The sequence below is a fragment of the Cavia porcellus genome, unplaced genomic scaffold (assembly GCF_034190915.1).
Source record: "Cavia porcellus strain 051 isolate PalLab524CR breed Dunkin Hartley unplaced genomic scaffold, mCavPor4.1 scaffold_37, whole genome shotgun sequence".
Classification (NCBI taxonomy): Eukaryota; Metazoa; Chordata; class Mammalia; order Rodentia; family Caviidae; genus Cavia; species Cavia porcellus.
Window position 1 is genome coordinate 1742434 of NW_026947520.1, and position 9567 is coordinate 1752000.

The following is a 9567-nucleotide window of genomic DNA, read 5'->3' on the forward strand; positions in this document are numbered from 1 at the left end:
CCACCCCGTGATGTTTTTCTCACTCCTACTAGTGAATCTAATGTAACACACACCCATACGATGCGCACCACCCCGTGATGTTTTTCTCACTCCAACTAGTGATTGTAATGTAACACACACCCATACGATGCGCACCACCCCGTGATGTTTTTCTCACTCCTACTAGTGAATCTAATATAACACACACCCATACAATGCGCACCACCCCGTGATGTTTTTCTCAATCCTAGTTGTCGGTGTCGATCCCGGCCGGCAGGAAAAAACACACGACACGAGTAGTCGGCGGATAGCCTCTGATTTATTTTCTCTCTCCGTACGCCCTGTTCCGGGATCTCGGATCCCGCCTGAGGGAAGCCTCCTCTGGTCCGTTCCCTACGGCTCCTTGTGTGCTTCTCTCAGCAGTCCCTCTTCTTGGTGTGTGTCCTCGCCCCAGGGGTGGTGTCAGCATATATATGGACACATCGACCAATCACATCAAAGTAGGCAAGACGAATTGATTGGCCAGCGTCAGCTGTTGCTGGGCAGACTAGCTTACAGGGCGTGTTGTTTACTAGCTAGGGAGCAGGAAATGGGCGCCATCTTGGCATACTCGATGGGAGGGGTAATCTAACTCAGGCTTCACTCCTCACCACAGGCCTCATATCACTCGGTCGAGCTCCCAACATCTCCCCCTTCTTTATTTATTAAGATAGTGTGGTCTGTGGGTCCATGTGAGGTGTCTGGGAGTGGGCCTATTTCGCAGGCCGAGGCATGAGAGAATGTAGAGGTCTATACCCTGCTGTGCATCACCTTGTCTCGTACATATCCTTGCGCCAGGACCATGCTCAAGGTGAGTGGTTCATTTTTTCGCAGGGCCAGGCTTTTATGAACCGAACCTGGATGCATATAGACATTCATTCCTGCCTTCCCCTCGACCCTCGAGGCGGATGGCACTGCAGTACCCTTGGTCTCGCATCTCAATGCCATAACTCTCACTCCCTAGAGGACCCTCGGAGTAGAGCCTGTCTTAGGTTGATCAGGAGAACTTCTCCCGTCTTACCCGTCGTTGGCTTGCCCACTCAACTCTTAAAGCTTATATCTTGGGGGAGACACGGAGGGGTCAGCCGAGTGACATTTGAGGAACCGCGTAATCACTAATTACCAACCATAATCCCCGTTCACTACAATCACTAATTACTATTTTCTAATTATCAATGGGAACACGCCTTAAGCGTGGGGTCCTTCTAGTCTAAGTTCGCAGCCGCGACGGGGAAGGAGACGTACGTAATAATACTAGAACATCCGTAAGAATAATGGCGAGGGCAGCCACGTACTGGTTAAAGGAGCCGTGCCTTTCTAGCCTGAGCCCAGAAAACGCTAGGTGTGGAATCCCCTTGACTCTGGGCCAGCAACATCATCAATGTCATATGTGTCTTTTGGGTCGCCCTTATCGACCGCAGGCACCTAAGAGTCACGAGAGTGACAATCACAAGAGCAAGAATGATCCCATACGCAAGAAGTGACGAAGGCTTGAAGAAGGAGCCTATCTGGCTTAGGACATCATCAAAAAGGGAGGCTGTAAGTATAGGCACCTCTATCTGATCTAGCTGCCGGATAGTCATATCCAGGCGCACGCTAGCGTTCCAAAAGGAAGAATTATAGGTGGTGAGAACATAATCCTGAAATTGCCTGTAAGCCGAACGGTTGACCTGGATGGGGGTAACGCACAACTGGGTGAATGCCCATCTGGCGTCACATAAATTGTTAGCCACCTCCCAGAGTCCCTGGACTTCCTGAGCGATTAGGTCGATCTGCTGCTGTAACGCCATTATGGCGTTGTGCTGGAGGAGGTTGACTTCTTGTTGCTCCCTCAGCGCCAGGGAGGTGGTGTCCGTAAGATTGGTAAAGGCCTGGGCCGTCAGCGTAGACTGGGTCAGAGCAACGGCAGCCGTCACAGCCGTCGCAGTCAGAGTCACGAACAGTGCTGTCAGGGCCGCTGTGATCCCAAAATCTCTCTTACGTCTGAGCATGGGTAGTTGGTCCTGCTGATAGACGGGATGAACCCAAACAGATTCGTTAAAGGGAACCCACATCAGTGGGGGTCGAAGAGCCAACATAGCATACGGGAAAGACCCATTCCAGCAGTTCCCTGTAAAGCATGGTTGGTTACTGCACTTAAAGGAAATGTCAGCAGAGAATACCCATAAGTAGGGCGGTTTTACGCATGCAGCCTCAGAATTAAGGGTGACATTGGTGGTTCCATTAGAGGCAGAAGCGTTAATAGCGAGCATGGGTCTTAAGTCCATGCAGGCTCCGGTGGAGAGGCACAACCAATTTTCATTAAGGGGGAAGGGGAAGCTTATTGCCCACTTGTTGTTCACTCTCAGGTAGGACTCCCACCAGGTCAACGCGAATATGTTGTTACTACCGGATGGAGGAGAGAACCGGGACCACCAAGACATGTTTAGATGAGTCACTCCCACGCCGTCGACAGTACAGGGCTGCCATGAAAGTTGTGACAGGTCCACCATCTGTCTTTTTCGGCTTGGGGACACACGGTATGGGCATGTGGGGAAATCGGGACGGGTGTGCATGGCTGCTCGGGGTTTGCAGGTTGAGTTAAAAGTGATGACTCCGCCGCTAAGTGTGCCAGCTTTAAAACATCCAGGCGAATGCAGGGATGGGACAGACAACCTCACCGTCAGGGAGGTATTGTACCATTTTACAAGGAGGGGCAGGAAGCTAACGCAGGATCCCCGGTGACACGAGGGGTTACTATTAGTGGAAAAAATGACCACGTCATTGGTGATGGGAAGGTCAAAACGTATGGGTCTGATGGTTAACGGTATATCTGGTATGCAAGGCAATCTGGCGGAGCAGTTTTTTGCATACAACTTTGGGAGAGAGGGGGCTGTGGTGGAGATAGCGGCTAGCGCTGGCGGATGATGTATTGCTGCCCACACCAAGTCTGCTCCTATTTCAGTAGTGGTGGTGAGCATCAAAACCAGAAGGAAGGGGGCTGCCGGAAGGCGGCGTGGCCTAGCCACTCTGGCTGCACCGTACCCTAAAAGAGAGCCAATTACTATCGAGAGCATAATCATTACTGTGTCCCATAAGTCATACGGTATTCCTCGGTCGAGCAGCAATATCCTGGTCGGACCGATCTTGATTAGGCTGTCCGCTGCCGTTGAGTTTTGGAGTGTCTCCTGCATTATGTTTCGTTGGATTCGCCACACGCGTCAGCCGTTCTGGGACCCACAATGGTTCTCGTCCTGGTTCCTGCGGGAAAACACAAACCGCACCTCGGTTCCAGCTAACTACTGGATCCGGGCCCATCCATTGTCCCGTCAGGACATCTTTCCATTTCACCCATCCCCTATTGCCAGGAGATGGATTACAATGTTCCATGGCCGGGGAGTGATTGTTGTTATTCAGGTTCAGAAAATTGTATGTGAACAGTGCCATGGAGAGCCGTGCCTTTGGGGGCAGGCCCTGACTTATTCCCCCTTTTTGTTTTTGTAGAATATCTTTAAGGCTCCTATGAGCCCTTTCAATAATTCCTTGACCTTGGGGATTGTATGGGATGCCATGTTTTAACTGTACCCCCATTTTTTCACAGAACTCATTAAAGGCTCTGCTTGTATAAGCTGGTCCATTATCAGTTTTTAATATTTTTGGTTTGTCCCATGCGGCCCAAGCTGTCAGGCAATGATTGATTACATGAGACACCTTTTCGCCAGTTTCAGCAGTCGCAAATATAATATGAGAGCAGGTGTCCGTAGAGACATGAACATATTTAAGAGATCCGAATTCTATCATATGTGTGACATCCATTTGCCAAGTGTCGCCAGGAATCAATCCCCTGGGGTTAACTCCCGTTGATACGACGGGTGTGTATGTGGCGCAAGAGCCGCATAACCGTACGATGTCCCGCGCGTCAGCCCTGGAAATGTGGTACTGGTTGGCTAACGTCCTGGCGTTGACATGAAATCTGTCATGAAACAGACGGGCTTGTTCTATTGAAGATAACATATTGAGTATCCACAACGGGCGAGTGGCCACGTCAGCTGCCGCATTGCCCTGTACCATGGGCCCTGGCAGGCGCGTATGTGCTCTTATGTGAGTAATGTATATTTTGTTGTGTCTATTTATCAGCAGAGTCTGGATAGACAAAAACAAATTAGTCACTTTGGAGGTTGGCTTAATCGGGCCCGCAGTCTCAAGGACCTGCATGGCATTAACAACGTATTTTGAATCAGAAACAATATTAAGGGCCCCTGGGAACTTCTCGAGGACGGTTTGTACAATTTGTAACTCTACCACCTGTGGTTGATCTGGTTCAAATTGTATGCTGATCGGAGGCATACCTGAGACCACATAAGCCCCTATCCCGGTTTTTGACCCGTCCGTATAGATCGTTGTTGCAGGAGTAAGTGGTGTGGACGCGGTGATTTTTGGAAATATCACCGGATGTTGAGTAACAAACTGTAGTATGGGGTCCCTGGGGAACTGGTTGTCTATCTCCCCAAGAAAAACACATCTCAGGATGGCCCACGTATCTATACAAGCAGTCAGGATTTTTATTTGAGAAGCGGTATAAGGTACCCGAATAGCATGGGGTGCAGAGCCAAAATGTTGGATAGCCCTGCCATGTGCCTCCAAGGCCAGGGAAGCGACCGTTTCCGGATAATGTTCGATAATCTTGGCAGGTGAGACCTTAGGGTGCACCCACAAAAGTGGTCCCTTTTGCCAAATCACTGCCGTAGGTTGAGAAACGGTCTGCAACAAGCAGACCTCAAAAGGCTGTTCTGAGTCAATTCTCCGCAATGCAGCTGTACTTAGGGCTTCCTCTATCTTTCTCAGAGCAACTCTGGCTTCCGGGGTGAACTCCCTGGGGGAGGCAATATCCGGGTCTCCTTTCAGGAGGTCGAACAGGGGCTTTAAGTCCGAGTTAGGGATGTGTAAATAAGGTCTGATCCAGTTTATATCTCCCAGTAGCTTTTGCATGTCATTCAAGGTCCTTAGGCTATCTGTTCTGATGGTTACCTTTTGTGGAGAAATCGATGTGGGGGAGACTTTGGTGCCCAGGTAGGTCACTATGTCTCCTCCCTGAATCTTGTCAGGGGCAATATGTAAATTTGCCTTTCTCAGGGCCCTGACCAATTGGCCAAGCATATCCTCTAACTCAGTCACATCTTTTGCACTGATTAGCAAATCATCCATGTAATGAATACATCTAATTCTGGGGAAGGCTTCACGCAAGGGGGCCAGTAGAAAATCAAGATACATCTGACACATGGTGGGACTGTTGGCCATACCCTGGGGTAATGTAACCCACTCGTATCTCTGATCAGGACTCTCTTGGTTAATGGTGGGTAGGGTAAAGGCGAATCTGTGGGTGTCCTCTGGATGCAGGGGGATTGAGAAAAAACAGTCTCTAAGATCTATGGCATAGACTGGCCAGGACCGAGGGATGGCTGAGAGGGCTGGTAGTCCCCTCTGGATCGCCCCCAGGGGCTGCATCTGTGAGTTGACAGCCCTCAGATCATGGAGCAGCCTCCACTTGCCTGATTTTTTCCTGATAACAAAGACAGGGGTATTCCAAGGGGAGGTTGACGGCTTTACGTGTCCCGCCTGAAACTGGGTTTTGACTATCTCAGTTAATGCTAAAAGCTTCTCCTTGGGTAAGGGCCACTGAGGCACCCAAACTGGATTTTGAGATTTCCAGGTGATCTTAATTGGAGCGGGCAGGAGAAGTTTCTCAGTGACCCCTAGGAAAAACCCAACCCGTGTCTACCTTCCCTTTTTTCTACAGGTACGGGGGATGTCCGGCCCTGCAGGGCTGCGCCCAGGCCCTTGCCGGGGACATATCCCTGATTTTTGAGTATCCCTTTGGCTTGGGGAGAGCAGGTGGATGTAAGAGTGACATCCATCTGGGTGAGAACGTCTCTTCCCCACAAGGATACTGGCAGCTGCAAGACAAAAGGTTGAAAATGTCCTCGGTGACCTTCCTCATCACCCCAAGGCAGGGTCACGGCACTAACCTGGGGGGCAGCCACTATCCCCAATCCTTGGAGTGTGTTGTCAGCTGTGTTGGTAGGCCAACTAGGGGGCCAGTCTTTCTTGGAGACGATGGAACGGTCTGCCCCTGTATCTAGGAGTCCTGTTATCTTTTTTCCGTTAATCCTGAGCGATAGCATGGGCCTTTTATCAAGAGTCATATGAAGCCCTTCAAAAATTTCCTTAGAGGAGCCAAGTCCCTGACCCCCTCTAACCCGTTGACCGGACCGGGGTCTCTCATGGAGACTGGGGAACAGTAAAAGTTGTGCTATCTTATCCCCTTCATCAATTACTATGGTCCCTATATGAGATTGTACCATGATTTTGATGTTTCCTAAATAATCTGGGTCTACAACTCCAGGGATCACGGTAAGGCCCCGGAGGGCTGTGGAGGACTGTCCAATCACTAAACCAACTAGCTTGTCGGGTAGTGGTCCTTTGGAGGTGGTTTCAACCACCTGAACGCCCATATCGGGTGTTAATAGGAGTCTGGAGGCGACACAGAGGTCCACGCCTGCTGGCCCGGGGGTGGCCCCTGTGGGGGGGTGCCATCTTGTGTTGTCCTGTCTAGGGAGTGGGGGCCCGTCCGTAAGGAGGGCCCCCTCTGGCCGTTTTTTGGCTCCGTAGTCTCCCTGCCACTAATACGGTTCCCCTGGGCATCAAAAATAGATCTGCAATCTTTTGCTTTGTGAGAACCTTTACCGCACCTTTCGCAGGTTCCCGTTCGTCTGTCTGATTCCTGTCTCTTGGATATAAACTCCCCCTGTCCGGTCTTGGGGCAGTTTTTCCTTATATGGCTGGGATCCCCACACTGGAAACATCCCCTGGGCTTACCAGGGTGATTGGTCTTCTGAGGCCCTGTCTGTTGTAAGGCGGCGGCTAAAAGGGCAGCCACGCCTGAGTTGGATAATGGCCCCCCTATTTCTCTACAAATTTTAATCCACGCCTCTATGTTTTTACCTTTATGGGGTGCTATGGCTGCCCTGCAGTCCTTGGTGCACTGTTCGAAGATTAACTGTTTAATAAGAGGAGCAGCAGCACTCGGATCTGAAAAGAGTCTGTCAGCTGCCTCCTGCATTCTGGCCACAAAATCCACAAAAGGTTCTGTGTTGCCCTGAACAATTTTAGAGAGGCATTGTGAGGCCACCCCTGTGTTGTTTACCTGCTTCCAGGCGCGGATGCCTATGTTATGTATCTGTTCATACACATTTGGAGGGAATCTAGTTTGATCTTGAGCGTACTGACCCTTACCCATAAGCATATCCTCATTTTGCCCCCTATGGCCCCTAGCCGCATTTTTTTCAGCCTGTTCGGCGGCAAACTCAGTATACCAGGCGCGCCAATCCAGAAAAGCCCCGGGGGCCAGGCAGGCTTTAGCCAGTTGGGTCCAATCACTGGGCGTCAGAAAGCCACCGGCAGACAAATTCTCCAACATAGTTATAGTGTAAGGAGCAGTAGGGCCAAATGTGGCAACCGCATTTTTAAGCTCCTTAATTTGCTTGATCTCCAGTGGTTCCCAGTAATTGGGTCCTTGGCCTTGCGCTAGGAGCACCGGATAAAGCCCACATTGTTCATACTCATTCGCCCCTTGAGGAATCTGTTCCATTCTAAATGTCCATCTACGAAAATACCTTCCCTGGGACCTTGGCATTTTTTCACAGGGTGGTGCCTCCCCATGAGATGTCTGTCCCTCCCTATCACAAAATTGTATCTCTTTGTAACATGGCCGACCAGTCTTTGGGGCACAAGATGGCGGGTCGCCAGGCAGACAAGATGGTGGCCCTACATGTGACAACGGTCCAGGCCACTCCCTCCATGGGGGGGGTGACGGAGGATGGCCCCAGGCCGCCATCTCACCACAGGAACCGGTGTTTGGGACCTCCCAGGGTGGCGCGGAAGGCTCTACGGCTTTCCGTTGGGGAGTGCTCAGGAGTTTCCTTCCCTTCTCTAGGTCTGTCTGCATCTTGACTAGGTCTCTACGTAAAGCTGCAAAGGGATTAGGGGGGTCACTTGCCTCATTGTCCTCGCCTTCCGAGGTATCTGAGCCCGAGGAATCCGAGGCAGGGGGTACCTCTCTCTTGCCTCGCTCTCGCGAGCGCCTCCGCACGCTCCCTGCGACGGACCCCTCTCGGGAGGACTCCGAACGGGCCCCTTCAAAAGCTCGGCGGGCCTGAGAGAGCCCATCTGCGCTATCCTTAGCCCCATTCCTCTCCCCTTTGAGGCATGAATGAATCATCTCCCAGAGCGGCCGAACCGAAAGTGGGAGTCGGCGCTCCTCTTCTGCTCTTTCTAAATCCTTACCTAATTTCTCCCAGCAAGGCAGGGACAAGTGCCCCGTCGGCAGGAACCAGGGTGCCGCCTCATCTACTTGTTGGAGAAACTCCGTAAGTGTCGTGGAGCTCATTGATATACCTGAAATCTTGAGCAGGTCTTTCACCGCTCTTACCAGTGACTTGGAACTCTTAGTGGGTAAGTTGCCCATGCCTGTCACTGAGGAGTCCGTTCTCACCGTGTGAGGCTAACCTGCCACATACACGTGAGCTTGAGGGGAGTCTAAAAAGCCCTGTAGGTGCGCGCCACCCAGAGCCCAGGTTTATCCCCTACTCACCTGTCCTGCAGAGCAATACTGGAGCGTCGTCCGCCTCGCCTCGGGGGTGATCAGTTCCCCGTACGGGCCACCAAATGTCGGTGTCGATCCCGGCCGGCAGGAAAAAACACACGACACGAGTAGTCGGCGGATAGCCTCTGATTTATTTTCTCTCTCCGTACGCCCTGTTCCGGGATCTCGGATCCCGCCTGAGGGAAGCCTCCTCTGGTCCGTTCCCTACGGCTCCTTGTGTGCTTCTCTCAGCAGTCCCTCTTCTTGGTGTGTGTCCTCGCCCCAGGGGTGGTGTCAGCATATATATGGACACATCGACCAATCACATCAAAGTAGGCAAGACGAGCTGATTGGCCAGCGTCAGCTGTTGCTGGGCAGACTAGCTTACAGGGCGTGTTGTTTACTAGCTAGGGAGCAGGAAATGGGCGCCATCTTGGCATACTCGATGGGAGGGGTAATCTAACTCAGGCTTCACTCCTCACCACAGGCCTCATATCACTCGGTCGAGCTCCCAACACCTAGTAGTGAATCTAATGTAACACACACCCATACAATGCGCACCACCCCGTGATGTTTTTCTCACTCCTACTAGTGAATGTAATGTAACACACACCCATACAATGCGCACCACCCCGTGATGTTTTTCTCACTCCTACTAGTGAATGTAATGTAACACACACCCATACAATGCGCACCACCCCGTGATGTTTTTCTCACTCCTACTACTGAATCTAATGTAACACACACCCATACAATGCGCACCACCCCGTGATGTTTTTCTCACTCCTACTAGTGAATGTAATGTAACACACACCCATACAATGCGCACCACCCCGTGATGTTTTTCTCACTCCTACTAGTGAATGTAATGTAACACACACCCATACAATGCGCACCACCCCTTGATGTTTTTCTCACTCCTACTAGTG

General features: G+C 51.3%; 1 protein-coding gene across 1 annotated transcript; it reads right to left on the bottom strand.

Moving 5' to 3' along the window:
- Positions 1-297: 297 nt before the first annotated feature.
- On the bottom strand, positions 298-9148 carry LOC134474725 (uncharacterized). The gene is made up of 2 exons (XM_063243247.1): positions 8648-9148; positions 298-3258 (listed from the first exon to the last, which is right to left on the bottom strand). Exon 2 carries the CDS (start codon positions 3189-3191, stop codon positions 1317-1319), a length of 1875 nt encoding a protein of 624 aa, XP_063099317.1. The 5' UTR covers positions 3192-3258; positions 8648-9148; the 3' UTR covers positions 298-1316.
- Between the last annotated feature and the right edge of the window lie 419 nt (positions 9149-9567).

Bases quoted from the DNA above. Each gene is read 5' to 3' on its own strand.
- LOC134474725 (XM_063243247.1), bottom strand. From the start codon at position 3,191: ATGCAGGAGACACTCCAAAACTCAACGGCAGCGGACAGCCTAATCAAG.